Genomic DNA, 25,146 nt, shown 5'->3' on the forward strand with positions numbered 1-25,146 from the left:
AGAATGTCCTACAGTGTTCTTCTCTTTTTAACCTGACTTCCAGGACTCCAATTAGGAAGATTTTTAACAAGGTTTTGACCCAAGGGTCTGATCTGCTACAAATGTAACAGAAATCTATATGGGTTTAAATTTCTGGTGAAAGTACAAATACATGCCAAAAAACCTTTGCGATGAGGTTCAAGTGTAAATTAAAGATGTATCTTCCCATCTCCTGTGTATCCGAGTCCATGCAGACTTTGTGACCCACCTGGCTCTGCGTTTGCGAACTCTCCTCTCATAGTCTGCCTCTTCATAGTACAGCTCGCTGTGTGCATTGTCTTTGCGTTTTGCAGCAGGTGTAACCATGGACCGTGACTGATTTCCATTAGTGGGCTGAGCTGCAGCCGTGCTCCCTGGGGCTAAATCCAGGACAGAACAGAGGCAAACTGATTATATCAGTGTGACCTGAAGGAAAGCAACTTCCTGACCCTGCAGCAGAATATACCACTAGTGATGAATGAGCATGGAGAGAAATCAGATCTAATTACTGGGGAAACTAATGAGCAGGAATGTTTCAGTTCAGGATTATAACCATCTAGGTTCACTTGTTTTGGGGAAAAACTGAGTTTGAGGTATGAAAGTCTCTGATAGGAGATTGATAGTATGGAAATCTTGTCTAATTGACAGTTTTTTAGCAAAAATTTTAAGGTAAATTTCTTTCTAAATGATGCAAATATTCCAAAAAAGGTAAAAAACAAACCACTTGACTTTTTTTTTTAAAGTTTGAAGATGTTTCCCTTCCCATCCAGGGAGCTTTTTCAATTCAAAACATGTCCCAGGCTTTATAGAGTAGCCAAACAAAGCCTTGTTATGGCTTAGAAAACATGCAAATTGAACCAAAGAACAGGTCCACCCCTTAGTAATGGGAGTCATTGAGGTTGTTGTTGGCCTGCAATACCCGATACTGGTCTATGCCTCTGAAAAATGAGTCGTTAGGGTCATTGTTGGCCTGGCTGAGCAGGCGACATATTTTGGTCCCTTGCATAGCGATGGGGGTTGAGATGATAGCGGGAAGGAATCAAACTTGGAAAACAAAGTCCAATGATTTGTTTTTTTACCCTTTTAGCTTTTTTGGAATGAGCATACCACATACTGAGAATCTTCACCAGTATGTGGCAAAAAAAAAAAAAAAAAAAAAACTCACTGAGTGTGGCTTGTTGAGAATAAACATAATTTTGCACATCAAAGATCATAGTCCATGTAATGACTTGACTAATGGAGCTCATGCTGAGGCATGCCTCATGTTCATGAGGTTTCAATATTGGTGCATTTGCTATTTCTAAGCATGCAGGTACAGAGCTAATGCTGCAGGTCAGGTGGGAATATATATTATTCATATATGTGTTATTATGCATCAGTATGTCAGAGAGACTAAATGCTGCTCTAAAAAAAGATTATTTTTCTACAGCCAATTTACCTCCTGGCCTACATATATGTGCTAAAATAAGAGTGTGGATGAATGAAAAGGAAAGAACAAGCATGGGTGGGGGTTGACAGGAAAGGAAAAAGGGACAGAGCAGGCAGAGCTGGAGACAGGCTGAGAGGGAGGAAGGAGAGATGTGGGAGAATGTGAGAAACTAGCATTTCTCTGATGAATTATTTAAGGCATGAAATTCCATGGCCCCCTAGAGGGCTTTCCGCTGAGATGTGATAGGGATGGGGGAGAGGGTGCACTGTTTTTTTATACTGAAGATAAAGAAATCTACAGCGGTCTGAGGATTAATGGGCAGTGAGCCGAAGATCCTTTTAGACGAAGCAAAGAGTACAATATATGACATTAAAGAACAGGCACACGTGGCTGTGGGGAGGAAAAATGTAAGGCATGGGGCAGAAAGCTTAGCAGGCAATACTCTTTGAACTGGCAGTAGAAACTATAGTACAGATGATGCATCTAAACTATAAAATAGGGCATTGTGTGACATTGAAGGTAATCTTTAAAACTTTAATTTCTTGAACATATTTAGACAGGTATGGTCATGGGGATTTGTCAAAGTTTTTTAGTACTTTTTCTTTTCTTTTACTCAGCTATGATGATTTTCTAAACCATGTTAGAATCTCATCATTAGAAATGCAGTAATTGTACCTCAACCTGCATATGATCTATCGAGACATTATGGATGACACTAGATTTATTGCCATTATTGTACAGAAGAAAAAATCATCCTTTTTCATATGAGTTGACCAACCGTCCACATTGTAGACCTTCAGGCCGGCCAGGTGTTTGGCAGTACGGTGTTTAGAGGCAGACAGGAGAGCAGGGTTGTGCAGGGGAAAATCTCTGTAATAATACTCCAGAATGGTCTGAGCGGCCCGCTGAATGCTGCATGACAGAAGAATGAGAATATATAATTAGAGTTTTTAGACAGCAAGATTTTTTATACTGACCTAAAATCCAATAGGAGCAAAACATTTTGTTACAGTAGAGAAATTAGAGAGAGAAAAAAAATAAATTAATAAGCTGAAACCATAATTTTAGGGTGATGGGTTTCAGTTTGTTTAGTTTTTAGCAGGGGTGGGAGGCACTATGTCATCTCTATGCCATGTATCTGTAATGCCCAGCGATTAAACCAGGTGAGTCCAATCAGCACAATAGTACAGTTAAGCAGCTAGAAAGTGTCTCTTGGATTTTAACCGACACAAAATGGAGCTAAAAGACTTTTTAGTGAGTTGCTGATATCATTTAATAAGTTGCTGGTTGCCTGTAATAAATTCCCCTGACATTTGTTCACAAAGTCTGTCTGTGACATCCTGACAGCATTGTTTCCATGGTTATTTTGACACATGGTGGGTGCCTTCCAGCTATACATATCGCATCTGTATTCATTTTTTGGTGGTAAACGTCCACGCCAAGCAGTTCCTCCAGCTGTGTTTAAATTTCTGCAAATTGGGATGTATAAAGGAAAGGTTCGCACTGAGAAATCTACAAACTGTTTTATTCATCCAGATCTTTTTTCACTGCAAGACTCAACATTTCTCCCTACTTCCAAGTTTTAGTATGAAATCTACACACTCTTCTATATTACCTGGTTTTCTAACTTTGCATAAAAAAAAAAATCTTTGATTGTTGCCACTTATATCACTTACAGTTTTAGCACTTTGTATTTATTTACAATACAAATAAAACCCCTCTGTGGAAATGTAATATCCTCGAATACTTAAGAAGCTTCTTAGAGAAACTGATTGACCTTCAAGGAAATCAATCATTGACCAAGCAAAACAGGAGACAGGTCTTGGATAAAGTGATAGATATGTTTGCAGTAGGCTTAGTTCATTAAAAATGTTTTACTGATCATCAAAGACTGAAAATATAGGTATGGCAAATCCACCAACCAAGCATGACATGGCAATCCAGGTAAATAAGGAGTCTATGGCCTGCAGCTTCAGACCTCCTCAGCCCTTCTACTGGCTCTAAAAGCTTTAAACAAAAATGGATGTAGAGGAAGGTAAAGGTGATGGGGAAGACTGATTTTAGCAGATACGTTATACCTCATATCTGCAGAAAATTCCTTTTCATGTATTTAGCTGTAAATTATGTGTTTTCATTTTTAAAGTTTCTTCTTCAATATTTTCTAACAATGAAAAAAGGAGTAATTTGGATTCCTCCTATTAAGGAATTTATTTTTCCATATTGTAAAATTGATGTGTGATTAATTATGCAAAAAACAAACAAAACAAAACACATTTTTTTTAAAAGCAAAGGTGCATAGAGTGCCACAAAACTGTACTCAAGTTCAAATATCACAAAGTCAACATAATTCTATTTGAACAAAAGCAAAAATTAGCCGGGTTAAAACTGTATTTTGGAAAGGCTACTTATGTACTGAGTAACTTTTTTACTATTTGAAATATATGATCAGACAGGTCATATTGTAAGTTTATGTGCAAATTCCTTTGCTTTTAAAGACAAAGACAGAATTCTATACAAATGTAAAAGTTATTTGACAATAGACTCCGACAGAGGAAACACTTCTCAATATCTATTTAGTAGACAGTAAACATTAAAGGTATTGAGGACGATCTTTTATTTCCGGGTGGATCATCTAAATAAGTGGTCCTCCTAATCATCAATCATTCATAAGGCCGTCCTACGTGCTCGTCCCCATTTTCACCTAAACCTACGCCGAGAAATATCTGGCTGCAGAAATTACCTCCCCTGTGGTACACTGATGAGAAAAGGGATTGAAATATGAACAAAAAGGGAACTTTTAAACATATTCTTAATGTTTTCATATTTCTTATGCATGGATGCCCTAAAATTGAGAGTTTTGCTGCACAGATAAATTCGAATGAATACGATTGTTACTTGTATGGAGACACATTTTAGTCAATGTGCTGCAGTCAGTGTCTGACGAATATATTCTCTGCTCAGTGGATTGCATTTTCTGCTTTTTCTATCAGCACCATTCTATATCATATCTGACAAAACATTAAGAATATGTTTACAAGTTTCCTTTTTATTTCATATTTCAATCCGTTTTCTCATCCAGTCCATTTGTACCATCTTTCAAAACCATTCAGAATCAATTAGGTCCAGTAACACTGTAATTGTCATCTTCATGATTCATACATAATTTCCAATCATCTTAAAAAGCTATAGATACACAAAAAGCGTGCCATGTACTGCACTCTAATCCCTCACCCAAACTGAGATTCGTGTCTCGCTTTCAGCCTTTGTCAGTCTTTCCTGACCCTCTAACTGCACTCATACTCCAGCATAAAGAGTCTACCCACTAGACGGCATGCGTCTTAGCGTGGACTGAGGGTCATTTTTACAGTTCTAGCAACACTCCGTACCTTAGCTGCCCAATGTTGTAGTGGCGTGTCTCTCCGTCTGTGGAGCGGATTACACACACACTGTAGCAGGGTCGGATGTGGCGGAGCTCCAGCAGTACGACTGCCAAATAGTGTACAAACAGCTGGGAGTCCACCAGGGACACTGCAAACTGGACAATACCGTGGTAATCTTCATCCTGAGGGAACCAAAAAAGAAAAGGTCAAATAAATATAAATGGAGACATTTTTTTTAACAAAAAGATTTTGAAACACACTTCTGAAAGTACAGTGATAAAAATCCTTATCATTTTCTTCCTACGTTGGGTGCTGATGTTTCCATTAATTTTATTTACAGAGACTAGACAGTATTTTAAAGTTCCTTAAAGATGAACCCAAAGCTCAACTACAGCAAAGGACGGCTTATGTTGGTGCGATCATCTGGGGCTGCTTTATTGCTTTAGGACCTGGACGACTTGGTATTGAAACCGTAAACTCTGCTCTTTACCAGAAAACCTGATGCAGATCATGGGACCATAATTTCCTGACGTCAAGCTCAAGCAGATTTGGGTTTGAAAGAATGACAATAATACAAAGCAAAAAAATAAAAAAGCCCACTTTAAATTCATAGATTGTTGTGTAAATTATGAAGCTTTATGAACAGCATTCCAGCTGTTTTAATAATATTTAAACGGATAACAGTTATGCTAGTCTTAATTTTTACAATTATTTGATCACTTGCAACAAATAATTGTAAAAAAAAGTATGTGAAAAATAATAATGATAAGTAATCTTTGTCATATTACTAAAGTACACTAACAACAAAAGCTACTTTATGTCAGTGGGAACAGTGTCTTAGTTAGTATGATGTAATTTATGACAAATATATATATTATATATATTCAATTACAAATAACTTTTTAATTGCATATTCTTAAGTCTACGCCAATACAACTCTTCAATTAATTTTTAGTTGTAGTGTATATTTTTCTAAAGTAAGTGTTCATGGATATGATTATCTTCCTGTGCCAACAGTTCTGCCTGCCAGAAGCTGACACCCACTTTCCTTGTTTACGACGTCTCCTTCTGCACTTCCTCACGCTGCATGAGGCCCTGGCTGGCTACCATGGCATGACGAATACTCGATGATTGTAAACATACAGAAAGCACTGGGCATTGACTGTGATTTTTTCCCTGTATCAAATATGCACCGTGTTTATCTTTATATATTTTGACATAGCTAGAGTTCTCAGACACTGTGGCTATCTAATACATGGAATAATGACACACATACATTTTGGATAATCCTTATTTAAAACGAGATAAAGTGTAAAATGAATATCTATTTGAAACTTGTAAAGATAACTGCTCAGTCTAAAGCCTACCTGTGCGTCTAGGATCCGGACTCCATAGAAAAGCCAGTAGGACATGGTGAGCAGCAGTGTGAGAGTGGTGAGGAAGGCCCGATACACACATACCCTTGGCAGGCAGGCCCGGCTCGGCCTCAGAAACAAGGCCCAAACGGCAACAAGGAGGATGAGGATTTTGAAGGAGATAGAGAGGAAGAGACCCTCACAAGCTGCGCCACAAGCCTGCAGTCTGTCAGGCCACATCACTACTGGGAGAAGCAGGAAGACCAAAGGTGTGGCCAGCACCAGCAGACCCACACAGGAGCCAACTGCCAGGGGGAGATAGCGCCGGAAGCCCTGGGTTCGATCCTGGATCTCTTTTCCAAGGCCAACCACTTCCTCCTGGGAGATGCTGAGCTCAGAGGTTCCTGTAACAGCTGTGGTGGTTTCTCCCCAGTTATCATCCTAAAAGAAAATAAAATAAAATAAGTGAAGGATAGGGGAAGATATTCATCAGACTCTTGACTATAAACAGTTAACAGTCATTGCAATCCTTTAATACATCTAATTTCATAATAAAGTCATGTGAACAAATCGCTTATATCTGTTGGATAATCAAAGATTAAGAGATTATGGCAAAGCACTCTGCTTCAGGATTTTTGGTAAAGGAGCCAAAGTCATGTTTCTTTTAATTACTGTGACCTTGACTGAGCTAAATGAGATGTGCAATCCTTTAGCTGTTCTGGGTTCTGTAGTGAGCTCCTGCAGCATCTATCACTGTGCACTCACAGTGGTCTTTATAGACTGGGCACTTCTGAAGAGGTTCACTGCTGCTCCAAGTGTTCTCTGTGTATGAAAAATGGCTCTCACTTACTGCCAGGGGTGGAGCTAGGGAGTGGCGGCCGTGGCCCCCTAAAGCCAATCACTGGCCAGCCTTACTGGATGAATAGCTGTTTCATGATGAATCGAATTCACCGCATTCACAACAAGCAGTTCTTCTCTAAACCAGAGGGTGGCAGCAGTGATTCTCTCTGCCATTTCAATTATGAGTAAATTCACCCCAAATGAGAAAAAAAAAAATGTGACAATGAATTATTCTCATAAGTATACTAAGATTTAAGGTAAAAAATACAGAATTAAGACTCTTTTGAGAACTGGTTTGTGTGTGTTGTGGGGGAGAAGGGAAAGTGATTTGTCCCTGAAGTCATCTTGTAGTCTAGGAACAACTGCTCATTTAATGTGGGCACCATAAATTATTCATTTAGACAGCACAGATGTTCATATGGGTGTAGATTTATTTGACAGAGTCTAATGAAAATTTGGTCTGTCTTCAGTAATTTATACTGGTTCATTTTCTGCTTTAGTACAGTGTGATTAGTGGAGCTCGACCCTGAACTGGCTTTGGCACCCGGCCATCCTTATAAAAATGCTCTGGCTCCACTACTGGTCACTGCAGCACCAATAGCTTAGAATTTAATCTGAGAGCTTTTTCTAGGGTGACAGACATAAACGCCTCATCTTTTTCTTGAATATCTTTTAGAATAAAACTAAATATTTGAAATAATTTCAGCTGACTTGGCATTATCATACAAGTCCTATCTAAATGGTTTATCAACTCTTTAGGTCTGACAACAAACAGGTTCACAGAGGAAAAATACTATGTTTGATAAACAGCTAATTTAACTGCACTTTAACATTGATAAATTGGTTTACTTTGCTTTTGTTTTGTGGAAACAGATGTTTGTATTAATCGGGTCAAGTTTATTCTGCTTATTCTACCCCACATATTGTATTTGGTTTCAAAACCAGTTATTGGATGTTTGCTGGTGACCTTTTTAAAGGAAGATTATTTCTGCGGGGGCCGGCTTCAGATCGAATCAGCAATGGTCTGACTCAGTTAACCCAAACAGTTAAGAGTTTCATTACAATCGTTTCCTTTCCTCTGCCTGCATATTTTATAAACAGCTAACAAATAATTTTTTAAACACAAATATAAAGAAGAACAGCGTTTATTTAACCTACATGAGAAATCAGAGAACATGGTAAATAAATCAGGGTCCATCACAGCTATGAAATAGCTTCAATGTTCAAAACTTGACCTGTTTTTTTTTTCATTCCTTATGCTGTATTATAAAAAACTTTCACACATTGATTTCTGAGTTCAGAAAAAAATAAATATTAATATAAAGGAATACAGATGAAATGCTAATTTCAGAGAGGTCTGAAATAGGATGTATATAAATACATTTATCAGCTGCGTCCAATTAAACAGAGGCATCCAACCTGACAAGGGAGTGCATAAATGGAAACATCAGAATAACATAGATGTGATCATAGCATTAGCAACAACCAAACAGTGCATGGCTGCTTTGCCAGAGCGAAGAGAATAAACACTGCTCATAAGTTTCCAATGTTAGAAAAATAATATGTAAAAGTATAAAGTGTAAAAATAGCACATTCATAGAGAAAAACTACTGTTTCCCCAAATGATATAAAACTTAAAAGTTATACCTAATAATTGTGTTTCTACTAGGAAGTCATGAATGCAAAGTCAGAAAAGGTCTGCTGAAATACACCCTGCATTAAAAGTGGCAGGTGGAATATTTGGAGAAATGCTCAAATATTTTCAAATGCTTTTTACTAAGTCATGGAAATATTTCATAATAAACAATGAAATTACAAGATTACAACATGCAGGGAACAGGGACAGACCAAATGTAATCTGCTTTCATGAATCTAGGGTACCATTTGTAAAGGATGGGCTGCAACCATAGTTATAATCTTGTTTAGCCAGAGCACAGCAATCCGCTTTCCTACTGAAGCTCTAAGATCTAAATTCTGAGCTAATATACCATCATAAAATTAAATCTGGAAGACTCTTATCAGGTTCACATGAACCAATTGTGATGTCCCACATTCAAGACTCAGCCAATCAACTCAGGGCTGTAGCTTCTCAGAAGCCTTTATTTAGCTCCTGGCCTAGCATCTCTCTCCTGCACATTTGCAAACTTTTACCCACCTCCGCCCCATCTTTTACTCTCAGACTATTCTCAGTCCCACTGATTCTCTGTTAATTCAACCACCAGTGTCCAAGCCCCGGGATGAAGACTACTCTAATCCTTCTCCTAGATTAATCATCATAGCAAGTGTCGATTCATAGCATCTAGGTCTTCTGCCAGGGCCTGAGCGCCAAAGAACTTATTCCATTCATGTCAATAAAACCCTTTTAATCACAGCTTTTCTCTGTCTGAGTCTTTCCAGGTTGAAATAACTTGAGATACTCCAGGTTTTTCCTTCAACACTGTGTTCCATCTTGTAGCTCAAACTAGAGTTTTAATTGGATATTCTGTAAACATAAAGATAGAACATTTTTATCGAGCTGACAAACCCAGCAGCAGCAGCTAGGTGTCAGAGATTTTAAGAATCTACTGCCATTTCATGATCAAATGGGACACACAGCTGTTTTGAAAAGGTGGAATACAGGAATATTTCTTCTAATAATCCATAAGACATAAATAAAAAAATGTTTATGTTACTATTTTCTTCACCTTATAGTTTTAGGCTTAGAAAATCTATCTGAATCAACTTAATAAACAGATTAGGGTATGCAGGAAGATTCAAATGCAGCTTAATTTATAAAGCATGGCTATGCATGACAACAACAAATGCCCCAGATTTGCATGTCCATCATTATAAATTATTATCCCTAAATATGAATAACTATGTGAACAGCTGAGCTGTATTAAGGCAAATATATTTCCAACACCAGCAAAGAGACAGGCAGAGTAAATGTGAAGGAAGTATTTTTTTTGTTTGTCTGTCATTGATTCAGGCAGCTAATTATTGTTCCCAAGAGTGCTGCTGTGTTTTGCCAACTACAACCATTCATTGGAGCAGCAGCTGCAGAGGCACGGATGGATGAGGGCTGGAAAAAATGGCAAACCGAACAAAACAGCCTTCATATCATCACACGTCTGCACTCACACATACACCAAAGCACATCAGGCTGCACGCACAACCAGAGATCACTGCGGAGCTGCTGGAAAACGAGACCACAGACGGTCACCTAAATGATCATCTGTCTGGGGGGTGTTTATACCTCTGCATAAAGAGTCATTTTAGGTCATTAAGAGGTTGAATTAACCGTTACAAATGAAGAAAGCAATAGTCCTAATTTTAGAAGGTGAAATCTTAAATTACAACTGCAGAAAGACACCAAATGAGTAGAGATTATTTTCTTCTCTGCAGTTAACAGCCAATTAACTCAGCCTTGCTGGAGGATGGGATGCCAACGGGAGCTAGAAGATAAATGAGCATGAAAAAAAAAGGATACAGAGGGAAGGGAAGTCAGAGAGGGGGATGGCAGTTGGTACGGTGCAATTCAAGTGCAGAAGAGCAGAAAGAAGGAAAGGTTGAGGGAGAGTGGGGTGCAGATGTATTACATCCTGTAGTGTCTGTAAGGCTAATGAATGAAACAGACATTTTCATTGGAACGGTGGCGTCTTTTAAGACCAAATCCATTCTCTTTCAAGCTTTTTTCTTTTGTTTCTTTCTCCAGTCATCCTATTTTCAGTAGGGTCTTATAATAGAAACAAGAAATGTTATTCTTTATCAGGAATGTAAAATAAAATGACATGTACCCTGGATACAATGCTTAGTTCCTTTCTAGCTGTTTCTGTCCACACCTGCTCCCAATTAACTGATTACTCTTCTCTTTGTTCTCTTTGATAGTGTCAGAGTCAGAGTATACAGTATAGTCCTCCTCTGCAGTTCCTCATTGCTGGATTCTCTTCATTCCTCATTTATGTTTCTCCCTGGTGTCTCCTAGTTTTGGACCCTGAGTTCCTCGTCTATTATTCTTGAATTTATTCAATTTGCAAGAAACCATCTCAGCCTTGCTACTAATGGGGTACTGTGTGCTTGATTAAGCTAACAGATTAGCATAAAATATGATTTGTTGTACTGGATGTGATTTTTCCATGCCATGCTACAGTATTGGTGTCCCTCAAAGTTTTTCAGATTTTGTCATGTTATAGAAACACTAAGAGTGTTTTTATTTCAATGTGTTTTAGTTGGATTGTATAGGATAGTACATTACATTCCCATTCAGTTGCACATAATTGAGAAACTATGATTGGGTCAAAACTTTTGAAAAAGTAAATCTGAAAAGTTATTTGCATTAAGGGTTTTTATCCCCTTGCAACTAAATTCCTTCAGGAACATCTTAGTAAGTAAGATTTCATTTATAAGGCTCACTTCATCGTTATACAGGTGCTGGTCATAAAATTAGAATATCATGAAAAAGTAGATTGATTTCAGTAATTCCATTTAAAAAGTGAAACTTGTATATTATATTCATACATTACATACAAACTCATATATTTCAGATGTTTATTTTGTTTAATTTTGATGATTACAAATGACAACAAATGAAAATCTCAAATTCATCATATCAGAAAATTAGAATATTACTGAAGACCAATAAAAACAAAGGATTTATAGAAATGTTGGCCAACTGAAAAGTATGAACATGAAAAGTATGAGCATGTGCAGCACTCAGTATTTAGTTGGGCCTCCTTTGGCCTGTATTACTGCAGCAATGCGGCGTGGCATGGAGTCGATCAGTCTGTGGCACTGCTCAGGTGTTTTGATAGCCCAGGTTGCTCTAATAGTGGCTTTTAGCTCTTCTGAATTGTTGGGTCTGGTGTATTGCATCTTCTTCTTCACAATACCCCATAGATTTTCTATGGGGTTAAGGTCAGGAGAGTTTGCTGGCCAATTAAGAACAGGGATACCATGGTCCTTCAACCAGGTACTGGTAGCTTTGGCACTGTGTGCAGGTGCCAAGTCCTGTTGGAAAATGAAATCTGCATCTCCAAAAAGTTGGTCAGCTGCAGGAAGCATGAAGTGCTCTAAAACTTCCTGGTATGTGGCTGCGTTGACCCTGGACCTCAGAAAACACAATGGACCAACACCAGCAGATGACATGGCACCCCAAACCATCACTGACTGTGGAAACTTTACACTGGACTTCAAGCAACGTGGATGAAGTGCCTCTCTTCTTTTCCTCCAGACTCTGGGACCTTGATTTCCAAAGGAAATGCAAAATTTACTTTCGTCAGAGAACATGACTTTGGATCACTCACCAGCAGTCCAGTCCTGTTTCTCTTTAGCCCAGGCAAGACGCTTCTGACGCTGTCTGTGGTTCAAGAGTGGCTTGACACAAGGAATGCGACAGCAGAAACCCATGTCTTTCATACGTCTGTGTGTGGTGGTTCTTGAAGCACTCACTCCAGCTGCAGTCCACTCTTTGTGAATCTCCCCCACATTTTTGAATGGGTTTTGTTTCACAATCCTCTCCAGGGTGCGGTTATCTCTCTTGCTTGTACACTTTTTTCGACCACATCTTTTCCTTCCCTTCGCCTCTCTATTAATGTGCTTGGACACTGAGCTCTGTGAACAGCCAGCCTCTTTAGCGATGACCTTTTGTGTCTTGCCCTCCTTGTGCAAGGTGTCGATGGTCGTCTTTTGGACAACTGTCAAGTCAGCAGTCTTCCCCATGATTGTGTAGCCTATAGAACTAGACTGAAAGACCATTTAAAGGCTTTTGCAGGTGGTTTGAGTTAATTAGCTGATTAGAGTGTGGCACCAGGGGCCATCAATTTTGAACCTTTTCACAATATTCTAATTTTCTGATATGATGAATTTGAGATTTTCATTTGTTGTCATTTGTAATCATCAAAATTAAACAAAATAAACATCTGAAATATATGAGTTTGTATGTAATGTATGAATATAATATACAAGTTTCACTTTTTAAATGGAATTACTGAAATCAATCTACTTTTTCATGATATTCTAATTTTATGACCAGCACCTGTAAATGCAGCTGATCTGTGAAGGCCTCAGAGTTTTGCAGGAAAACATTATTGAACAGACAGCATCATAAAGAGCCAGTAACAGTAGACAGGTCATGGACACCGTCGTGGAGAAGTTAGGTCATAAAACTGTTCTCCATGCTTAGGATGTCTCAGTTAGGACAGAACAGTATGCCACATGATATAGGTAAAGTAAGCACAACAGCAAACCTTCCAAGACATGGTTTTCTAACTGAACTTGCATGCATGGCACGGATAGCAATTATTCAGAGAAGCGAACAAGAGGTTTGCAGTAACCTGCAGAGGTGTAAACCTCTGCAACTCCTCTAAAGGAGGCTAGAATAAAACAGGTGTTGAAACAAAGGTGTATTTTAAAATGTCCTCTCAGCCAAGGAATGAGAAACAGCAAACATTAACAGGTTTGTTTGAACAAACCTGAACTGTTTGACCAAATGATGCAATGCTCTGTACGACTATAAGCAGACAGTCTCTATAGTTAAACATGGTTGTGGTATTATGATGCTGTTGCGATGATTTTCTTTAACAAAGATGGAGACGTAGATCAGAGTTGATGTGAATATGGGTGAGGCTAGAGGACAATTCTGAGAAAAAAAACTGAAGAAGTTGCAAAAACAACCTTTTTTTTTAACCTTTCAATAGGCAGCTGTGGACATATTTACCGTAGGAAATATGTTTTTTTTTGTCTTTTGTTTTTTTTTAACCTGGAAGAAAGACTATCAACTTGCCTTTAGGCTGAATGAAAAAAAAGTCTGAGATCACTTGTAGCCAAAATCACTTTTTCGTTACTTAGACATTTTCTGTAGCCAAAAAATGAACATTTGATATCATTAAGCAGACTAGGTGCTTAAAGAAATTATCACATTTTGCCTTACATCAGCCAATTGCTGATCAGAGAAAGTGGACATAGTTTTTTCTGGGCAGGCAGGGGTGGTGCCTTCTGCAGGGGATGGGTCATTTGCCAACCCTCTGCATCCAATCAAAGTAAGCTGGAGTCATTTTGTAAAAATAGGTTAAGCAACAATTTCGATCTCTAAATAGAAACACATCCCAATAGACTTGCTGCAGTAACTGCCGAAAAAAAGTTGTTCAAAATTTTGTAAGATTCATTTTGCTTTTATGCAAAAGTGGACTGTTTTTTTTTTGAGATTTACATTAGTTGAGAAACTTGAAAAAAATAAAAATAATTACACTTAACTATTTAGCACATCTTTGATTTGGTATGTTGGGTACAAATCACTATAAAGTACTATTGATGATTATGGTGTAACAAGTTAATTTGTCAAACACTGCATGGTTTTAATGATAAAGATAGAATATTTCAATCTGATAGATAGTGAAAGTGAAAAATCAGCTTACTTTCACCATTAAAGCACAGTAACAGAACAAATACTCTAATGCTGCCATCCACAATGCCTCAGCCCTGTGCTGCTCCGGATGCAGCGCTACATGTCGGTTGTTTTTGTTGGAAAAGGTTCAGTGCCACATATGATAGAGTGCTTTTTCTTTTGTGTAAATGACTGCCTTCCTTTAATGTTTAGGTATGTTTATTGACATCAAATTACAAGCTGTTCATGTCTTAAGATTGCGAGTAGGGATGTTGACTTCTACAGGCAGAAAGCAAAAGAGACGAATAGTCAAACCCTATAAGGGTAACATATGCTTTGGTGTTGCTTGAGTTAACAGTGCGAGGAAACTAAAGCTGCTTCCTCCTGGCACAAAGTCTCTCACAAAGCAGCATGGACAGGCTCAGCAGTAGCAGACTCACTATAACTCCACTCTAAGAGCATATCCCTATGCTGTGCATGCAACAAAAAAGGAGGATTATTCATATCAGTTTTCTCCAAAGTGGCATTTGGCAGGAAACCCAGGCTAATAACAGTCTAAATCCATTGGCTACCAGTTCGTATTTCATCAGCTCTGCCTGCCGACGTTCGCTGCTTCTAAAAGTCCAGGATAGAGTGGATATGGTGAAATTGGTAGATAGTAACGAAAGGGCTGTGAATTCTGCTTTTCCATTTGGTCACATTTTTTCTGTTGGGAAAGATGCAGCACAATGGCTGATCACCTTACACCATCGACAAAGGATAGGAGCCGCAAGCGGACCATCACATGCCAGTGGGGAATGTGTGGAATGTCACTATGCCGCCAGAAGGGCACACAGAACACAGAGAGGGAAAATCTACAACCTCTAAAGAAATATCAAAACATGAGACTGAAGACAAACTTAGAGCCAGTTTAATAGCTTATATATGAATTCAACAGCTCTCTAATATAAATGTTAACTCATAAAATGAAAAATAGTTTTGATATTTAAATCCATTTAATGTAGGTCAGAGACACTGTGAAGGCCATTGGAAAGTGCTAGATAAACAGAAACTCGACTTCTCTTTACCCACATATTTTTCCTCTCTTTGCAACTCGTTTAGCTTTAGTGCAAAACAGTGAGAGATTTTGGGAAACACCTGTAGCCTAATATGTAAAAACAACAGACTGTTTTCTTACGGGGGGTGCTTCTGTGAGAATAAAGAAAAAAGGAAGTCATTTTTTAGGAAAAGAGACAGGCTGTTTCCAGTTTTTGTTCTAACTCTGTGGCACAATGAGCCGCCATTAAGCCTCTTATATATGGCTCTGCCAACAATTTGAATAATTTCTTTGCAACATGATCTTCATATTTAAAGCATCTCCAATCCTCTTTTATAAGAGCATGATCAGGGATTTATTTTCTTGTTTGGAAATGAAAAGCTAATTTCATCAGCTTGCTTCGGCCTCACTTAACGACTTCTGCTGGTTTCATTATGTCCTTTTTATAGAGCCAAACTCACACGGCATCAACAGCATTCACAGTGCAACCCAGCGCCGACTACAAATCCGTCTCTGCTTCCAAGAGAGATGCTTATCGGCTGACCTATTTGATCTTACAGGACCATTGTTGTTTTATATAAAGCAGTGGGCAGCCAGCTGTGTTAGTAGCATGAGTTTATTGGGTCAGTATACCAAGTTCCTATGAGGATTAACAGGATTTGCTCTAAAAATAATGTGATTACAATGGGGACATTTTTAGAACGCATGTTTCGTAATTAAAAAAATAAATTCCACTTCTTTTGGTGTTGCTATATTTCTTTAGTTTCAGCTTAATCCTGCTTACTGATCTAAGGAAGGGTGGAATAAGTGCAGATACCTGTGCTTCATCTCCAGGGTCCGCATTTGCTGATGGTTCTCCAGGCAGTGGCTCTTCATTCTGAACAGGGGATTCGTTGGATGGCGTATCAGGCGGGTTGATGACCACTGACCTCTCAGAGCGAGTGCTGTCCTTGCTGCTGCCACCTTTGTGTCTTTCTCGGCCTCGATCTCTAGAAATTAGGCAAGCAAGAATAACAGACAGGAAAATGTTATGTAATATCCATATAGATCGGAGGTCTTCAACAGGAGGTTCGCAGAGGTACTGCATGTAGGTAGCGAAAGTTTTGGTTTATTACACTTTTTTTAATATTCCACCTTTAATTTTTTTCCAGTAATTGAAATGCATTTAAATTCACATTAACATTCAACACACTGTAGTAAACAGATAAATGGAGGCAGAAGATGTCTTTCAGTCATCAATGCACACATTCAGTGACACACAGGAGCTCTTTCAAAGCTGGGCACCGTTTCCTTCACAACACCTGTCCCATCAACGAGGATTAAGAAATACTTTAATCATCGAAGGGCAAAATAACTTTCGTTACATGACTCCATCTGTAATAGAGGGACTATAGAACCAGTTTGATATGACATAATTTCATACAATATATATAATTAGGCGGTCCTTTGCCTGGAAAATGTTGAAGACCCCTGATATAGATTGATTAATGGATACAATTTTAGTAAGTGTGGAATCATCCATCCATCCATCTATCCATCCATCCATCCATCCATCCATCCATCCATCCATCCATCCATCCATCCATCCATCCATCCATCCATCCATCCATCCATCCATCCATCCATCCATCCATCCATCCATCCATCCATCCATCCATCCATCCATCCAAATTCTAAAGGCCTGCTCCTTTTTTCTTTGTTCGATTTGTTAATTGTCTATATCCGTTTAGAGAAAGCAATTTTGACAAGGATATGCAAATGACAACATTAACCAGGCTCAAAACGGTTTTTGCTAATCAGAAACTTTGTGCATTTTTAAGGACTTTTGAAATTGAGGTGCTCACTGACATGAAAAAATATCTGCAGTCATATTGCCACAATGAAGAGATATCCCGTGCACATGTAAACACATTTGGACTGTCAAAAATAATACTACTGTAGGAGTATATATATATATAAAATGAAGTGTATATAGGTGGCACAAATTAATGCAGCGGAACTGCAGACAATCTTTTTACAATTAAGCTATGTAACAAAAAAAAGAAAGAAATTAAATGTGGTGGCATATTCATAAAAAAATTAGCTTCAAAAGAGCCTGCAAAGAGACATATAGAGTGTAAGAGATATGTTTTTTGTTCTGGCTATATTTGAATTCTAATAACATAATTTTCTATTCTGTATATCATTTTGTATTTTCCTAATGCTACCTCAATCTTTATGGCTTTCAACCTTATTTTTTTAGTTTATCAGCACTCTCAAAATGCCTGTAGAACGAACAGTCTGCTTACATCAATGGGACGAACCAAATTGTTTTTCATGTCTTAATATTACCACAACATTCTTTCACCACACCAACTTATTGCACATACTAAAAAAAAATTACAAGTTAGCGGCTCTTATTTGGAAACATTGAAGATTAGGCCCTATATGTATAAACTTAAATCTAGGTTTTTATATATATATATATATATATATATATATATATATATATATATATATATATATATATATATATATATATATATATATATATATAATAAGTGGGGTTATAATCATCATCATATATTATCATCCATATCCTAACTTTTCCGTATAAGATGTATACAGTTTCATGTTTATTTATTTTATAGCCTCTTACAGTTACTCTCTGTTTATACATACCATTTATAGTCAATACATTCATAGTCTCTGTGTACATGTAAATAAATAATCATATCTTTATAGCACTTCTGGATAGATGCAAACTACATTTCTTTGCTTTGTACTTGTGACAGTGTAATGACAATACAATGAAGTCTATTCTATTCCATTTTATTCTATTCTAAAAGAGATACAAGAATGCGTCTAGTAAAATATATAAACTTATCATAGTTAAGTATGGACTTGGGCTGTAAAAGTAATGATAAAAAATATTCCTTCATTTAGAACTAGACTTATTCTACTAATGAAAAAGATTTTTGGGCCACACAGCTGGGATAACCCTAATCCTCAAGCTTTGTACATATCAATCTCCAGCTTAGTTTATATCTATTTTAGTCTCTAATCTCATCTGCTGGGCGACAAATGAAAAAACAAACTAGAAAAGCTTATCTAATATAGGCTCTGTTGTGATCAAATAAAAACATTCCAACAGAGAAACTGAAGGTCAGACAGACAGACAGGAAACATACCCGTGGCGGTTTGACCTCCCAGACCGACTGGAGTAGCCAGAGTGGGTCGACTCAGTGTCCATCCCTGCAGAGTTCAGTGCCAGCAGTGGGGTAGGAGTATGAGCAGCGGCTAGTCACGTGAAAGGAATTGCGAGATGGAGTGGGAAGACGAGGTATGCGGTCTCTGAAGGCTGGCCTCAGAAATCCCCGGCGACTGAGAGCTATCCCAAAGAGCCGAAATGCCACATAAACCTGAGAGATAAACACAGAGTAGTCTGAGGGGCGCTTCCAACCCGCTATTAGCATCTAACAAATACAGTTCAGATACAATCTATGATTCCTTGTATTACATATTAGTAACTTTAAATAAATCTATGTTTAAAAATACCTTTTTACTCCAACCAGTCTTTTTGGGTGTAATGTTTGCGTTGCGTATATACTGACTTTTTTTCCACTCTCAGTTTGCACACTCAGCAAAGAACGATTTATGAGACAAACTTTATGTGGAAAGACTTATTAAAACCCGACCTAAAAACAGACACTTTGAAATGTTCCACAACAAAGACTGCTTTGAACACTCTAGAAGTTTAAAGCTTATTTTCTTTGATAAATAAAAAACACAATTCTCTGCAAAACCTTTAACCATAAAGAAAACAAGAACAAATAAAACTGCTTAAAAATTATTCTCAAAAATACTAACAGTGCTATACAAATACGTTTGCATCTTTTGATATTTTTGTGATGTGTTTTATTGGGACTTTGTATGGCAGATAGACATCACAAGGCTGTGCATAGCTGTAAACTGGAAGGGAAATTATATGTGGTTTTCAAGAGTAGAGCTGCAGCTGGTTTAAGGAACATATCCATCTACAGATGTATTGCTCATTCATTGTTCACTGCAAACTGGCTCAAGAACAGTCAGATTTATTATCATTTTTTAAAATCCTGCCACAGACTTAGCTGGATTTGGTTCTGGACTCTGATTGGTCCCATCAAATAATAAATATCATTTGACCTAAACTGGTTCATTGTAGCTCTGGCCGTATAGTTATGGAGGCCTGAAAGGTGTAAGGCATAATTACTGCTCTGAGTAGGTTTTTCTGTCAGATAATCACATGTCTTAGAGTCTGTATACTCCAGTTAAGGATTTATTGATTGGTGAATGAATTGAGGATTATTTCAATAATCTATTAATCTAATCGGATGCTTCAGTTGTAATGCATTTATTAATTCATTTATCTATTCAAGTATTTATTCATTCATTAATTCATTCATCACAAGCAAACAAACAAACATTAGGATATACATTTTGACATATGAAAGCAACATTTAATTCACAAATGGCTGAAAAGTGACTAAATATAGAGAATATAGAGGGATTGTGCATTCAACTTGCTTAAATAAATATGGATTATTGATTATATTGTGCAAACAGAAGAAATTGTGTATTTAGTGCATTTGGTTAAAATTAATGAAATATATTATCAAATTCTGCCTTATGTTAACATATAACATTTATTTAGATAATCACACTAAAACTTCAGGACAAAAATCTGAAAAATGTATTTTTTTTCTATTGTTTTATTCAAATTAAACCTCAGGTTTGTAATAAATATTTTCTTTACAGGTCTGAAATATCCGATTTGCTTTTTTCGTATTGAGACTAAAACAACTGCTTACAAGAAAGAAAAAAAAAAGTACTGTAAAAAAAAAATCATCATTGAATTCCCTGCTGGTGGTTAAAACAAATTGCTTTTTTATAAAACAACAAACAGAAAAAAAGTCTTGTTTCTCCCAAAACAAATAAATTATGGAATGTTCTGTACTAAATGAAATATTAAAGCAATTCTGACTTCCCATCATGCCTTCAACATTTTCCAATAAGCGGGGGCTGTATCTGGAACACTCTTGGCCCAGAAATGGTGCAGCGTGATACCTTACTGCCTCACCATGCATGACCATTCATTTAGATTTACGCCCTGTCTGTCTCTCAGCTGTTGTCCTGACAACCAGCCGTCAGTACCAGCACCACCTCCTTCTAATAACTCGAATTATTCTGCACATCATTTACAAGCTATTGGTTGTCTCTAGAGCCAATGATGCATGGCTTATCTAAATTAGCTCATAAAACACAGCAGGAGGAGATCACTGTGATGAAGAGAAACCAGCTATTGCTGAAAAATTATTTCTGGTCATTTGATTTAGAAAAATGTTTGTGAAAACTGAAATGTAAGGATTGTCCTGCAGGACGAATAAACCAACCTGAACATTTGTGGTCTTTTCCCCTCCAAAATGTATTATTCCTTTTATTATTCAGAACTAAAACACATCTGTTTCAGTTTTGTGTGCATTTTAAATCTAAAAGCAGGGTAAACAGTGTTAAAACTGCATATCTTTCAGCTTGTCAATGATGAAGACAAACCTTATGAAACAGCCATAATTTTCCAAAACAAAATCTCAAATCAAATTTTCCTACTGACATCTGCAGCGTCCACAATTGCCTTCCCAACACTCAAGGCCCCTTCTAAGAGCACAAATCAATCTCTCCTGCCAAGAGGAATTTATTTTGATATATTTCTATTAAGTGGGGGATGGCGTAGGGAAAGGACCCAAACAGCAAACAATAGTCTTTCATCCCCTCTAGAACCCATATGGTTAAATGAATAAGCCTGAATCAAAGCTGTTAACCCCTTCAGTGCTGAACACTGAGCGCGTGGCTGTCGTATGTGGGCCAAGAGGATACCAGTGAAAAGCCCACTCATGCACGAGACAATGATGAGGAGGCATGTGAACCAGGGCATGTGGAAGAATTGAAGCCACAGGCTAAGAAAAACTATCAATTACAAGTCAAACATAACAATAAATATGCAAGAAAAAAAAAATGAAATCTGCATGTGAGCATACTTTTTTAAACTGACTCTTAGAACTGCGCTCATTTAGGATTTCATCCAGTGTAGAAAATATATCCTCAAGCGCACTGAAGTTGCATCGATGCACATCGTTCCGCTTGGCTGCACTAAGGGAGTCACAAGGGCAGAAACCGACACTAATGTAAAACAAACATTCATTAATATGTTTGTTTAATGGAAGGGGCCTGCTGCACAGCAGGAGTTAATATAATAACCACATGCAGGCTGATGGGATGCTACAGGCTTCCTTTTGCCAAAAAAACCCAGACTTGACTCTTGATGCGTCGATGCCCTTTCAAAATTAAAGCTGCAACAGACCATTAAATAAATTTTTTAGCCTCTAAATATAAGATGTTATCCAGTAAGGATGATGAGTGAAACAGAAAATGATTTCATCAAAGTATCCAGCACTGTCTTGGCACCCTAAATGGCTGATAGCTCCTGCAGAATCATGGTTACCATAGCATCTGTGCCCTCCCTCTCACACCCATTAGCCACTGTGCCTTCCTTCCTTCCTTCATGCACACCCTGCTCTGGTGGTATTACAACACCATAATCGGCCTGATGAAGCAGCTGACTGTTTCATGAAGCCTAAGCAGTCAACAAATGACTAAATTCCCAATCTGTAAAGACACAATTCATACTGCAGTGCATCACTACCTTTGCCTATTGGATTTTTTTTAGTGTTATTCTGTAAAAAAATGCAGCAAAAACAAAGAAGAAAAAAACAATAGTTGAGTTTGTTGAATCGAATACAGGCTGACATGTTCTCTGTGTGTATGTGTAGAGGTTTGCCAGTGGCATTTATTGTAAATACAATCTCCAATCCCTCTGTGGACTTTGGCTAACCCAGAGTGACACCTGTTCATTAGCAGATTTCACTCCTGCTGGAATTCAAGCACACAAATTACACTGTGCTATGATAAAGTATTAAAACCCCTTGAGATTTTCTATTTCAAATTTTGTCACTATTAAGCCACAAAAATCATTGTTATAAATGTAAAGGAAAAAGAAAATGATAGACAGGTTTAATATTGTAAAACAGGTTTTTGTTCTACAGTATTTACATATTTTTTTATTATATTCCAGCTACACACATAACAGATTTTTAGCATCAAACAGCCTGGTTTTGCTTCAGGTTTCTTGCTGTTATAGAGGTGTTTTACCTTCCTTTTCCACTATTTACAATGGCTTGGAAAAGTATTCATACCCAGTGAACATTCCCACATTTTGGCACATTAAACAATAAACAAAATGTGTTATACAATTATGAAGAACAGAGAAATTCATACTAATAAAGAAAATTAAAGAGGCATTGTGCAAAAGCATCAGCCTCCCTGAGTCAACGCTTTGTGGAAGCAACTTTTGCTATGATTACATTTGCAAGTCTTTTGGGATATCTCTCTACCAGCTTTGCAGATCAACTGACTACAAATTTTGTTGTTTTTTCTTTGCAAAACAGCTCAAGCTCAGTCAGATAAAACGGAGAACATTTGTGAACAGCAGCTTTCAGATCTTCCAACATATTCATGATTTGGTTTAGGTCTGGACTTCGACTGAGAACATTCTAACACATGAATATGTTTTGTTTTAAACCATTCCAGGGTTGTTGTGCCACTGAAAGGTGAACGTAAATTCCAGTCTCAAGTCTTTTGTAGACTCCAACAGGTTTTCTTCCATGGTTGTCCTGTATTTGGCTCTATAGCTTTCTATGAACTCTGACTATCTTCCCTGCTAAAGAGAAGCAACCCCAGAGCATGATGCTGCCACCATCATACTGTAATAATCTCCTTCCTGGGATAGGGACCTCAGCAGCTCCTAAGAGTTGCAATATTTTTTCTAACTAATCCACTTCTGGTTAAATGGCCTGTCAGTTTAGGAAAGGCATCATATCTTGGCAGGTTTGCTGTTGCATTCCTTCATTTTCTCTAACAAACCTATTATGCCTTCCATTAATGGTTGGATCTTCTTCTGAGAATAAATTACAACACTTTTCACCAGGCACTTAGTGGCTGAGGGATGTATCTAGGACTTTCAGAGAAAATGTTGCTAAAAATAAAAAATCACATTTTTATTTGAAAGAATGTTTAAAGCTCTTGCACATTTCACTTCCACTTCACAATCATGTGATACTATGTCTAGGTTTGTCACAATTATTCTGAAAATTACACTAGAATGTATGTCTTCATTGTGATAACACGTGGAGATTAGGAAATATTAATACTTTTACAATTCAAACCTAAACAAGCCTTCTTCCTGATTCCTCCTGTCCTCACATCCTATATAGTAACCATTGTTGAACATTCCGGCTGCAGAAATATTTCTTAAATATGTGCAGAAAGCCAATCCTTGACCTCTGATTGACTCCTGTCTTACCTCACTTTGCAACGCCCCCTCCCAAACACACCCACAGAGTAAAAGGAGAAAGTTAAGATCTGACACATTTCTCAGGAATGCAAACTTTAGCCCCCCTTCGATCCATTCATGTGGAACTAAGTTAAAGTACAGTAGAGAGAAGAAGCAGGAAGAGCCATCGCTGGAGAACAGAAGCCCCATCCAGCCCTCATTAAAGTGCTTTTAAATCTTTGTGTAGACCACTGTAAATAATCTTGCATCACATTGACGGAACTTTAGCCTTAAGGTAATGCTGTTTCTTCTTACATCCTGCCCAGCCAGTCAGAAACCTTGGCTTTAAAGAGAACAAAGGCAAAGCAACCCCATTTCTTTTGATCTCTAGTTGCAGGAGCTGATATGACTCATCTAATCAGGAGTTCCCCTCTTCTCACAGTGTCCAGACTCTCCTATCAGCACTGCTCAATAATAAATAACTGTAGCCCCTTTTTCACAGCATCCCTCCATGAGAGACAGCACCAGAGAAGACACACAGCAGCGCCTCATCCAGCTGTGCAGCCCTACAGACAGCTGCTGGTGATGGCGATGCCCTGCAGAGGCTGCCTCGTCTCCAAACAGCCTGTGTATTGAGAGGAGGGTGTTACTGATCTATTACTGCGTTATTGCCAACCTGGTTCATTGGCCTATGTGATGTGCAGTCATTAGATCAGTCATTATTGGTGCGTTTTTTTTATAGCGCTGCCCTGATTAGAAGCTATATTTAAAATAAAAGAGATTAGGAGGGAACATCTGTTTGGTAAGAGGGACATTTTTAAATCGTCCTTCCTCGTCGCTGCAGCAGTGAACTTAATTCCTATGAGGTCGTTTTTCCTCTCTGTCTGTTGGCAACGAGCCTCCACCCTAGTCCCATTACCATAAATACAGCATTTCGATAACCAATATATATTTACTCACCTTCAGAGTTGCACCATATTCCTGATTTTACGCGTCTCGGTAGCGGTAAAGATGCGTGTGGCGCTGCTTTAAGGCGCGTCAGTCTGAGCCGACAGAGGCGCTCCTGCAGAGCAGAGCCTGGCTATTGTAGTGAGGTGGACCAGGGAAGCAGGCAGAATGGATGTACAAATCTCTCTAATGCACCGTAATGAGATTCATTTCACAGCAGGCCACAAGGGGTCGTTTTTTTAAAGAACGTTTTTTTATTATGTCCTCCATGAAAAAAGAAAAAACTTTAAAAAATCTTCACTTTTAAATAACCCTAACATGGATTTCACCCTAACCAGTTTACCTTTTAAAAATTCAGTGTTTTAAAAACATATTT

The 25,146-nt window shown here is 37.9% G+C and overlaps 1 protein-coding gene across 1 annotated transcript in view; it reads right to left on the reverse strand.

Moving 5' to 3' along the window:
• Positions 1–24,943, reverse strand: part of LOC119797629 (vang-like protein 1) — a 31,650-nt gene extending 6,707 nt beyond the window's left edge. Inside the window, exons 1-7 of the mRNA XM_038306778.1 lie at positions 24,783–24,943; positions 18,589–18,819; positions 16,236–16,407; positions 6,195–6,623; positions 4,834–5,009; positions 2,226–2,359; positions 248–398 (exon numbers count right to left, since the gene is read on the reverse strand). Of these exons, the coding sequence (XP_038162706.1) occupies positions 248–398; positions 2,226–2,359; positions 4,834–5,009; positions 6,195–6,623; positions 16,236–16,407; positions 18,589–18,650 (1,124 nt within the window). The 5' untranslated portion in view covers positions 18,651–18,819; positions 24,783–24,943. The remainder of the gene's footprint in view (positions 1–247; positions 399–2,225; positions 2,360–4,833; positions 5,010–6,194; positions 6,624–16,235; positions 16,408–18,588; positions 18,820–24,782) is intronic.
• Positions 24,944–25,146: the final 203 nt, after the last annotated feature.

This window comes from Cyprinodon tularosa, unplaced genomic scaffold, assembly GCF_016077235.1.
Source record: "Cyprinodon tularosa strain WSP-4 unplaced genomic scaffold, ASM1607723v1 ctg590, whole genome shotgun sequence".
Taxonomy (NCBI): Eukaryota; Metazoa; Chordata; class Actinopteri; order Cyprinodontiformes; family Cyprinodontidae; genus Cyprinodon; species Cyprinodon tularosa.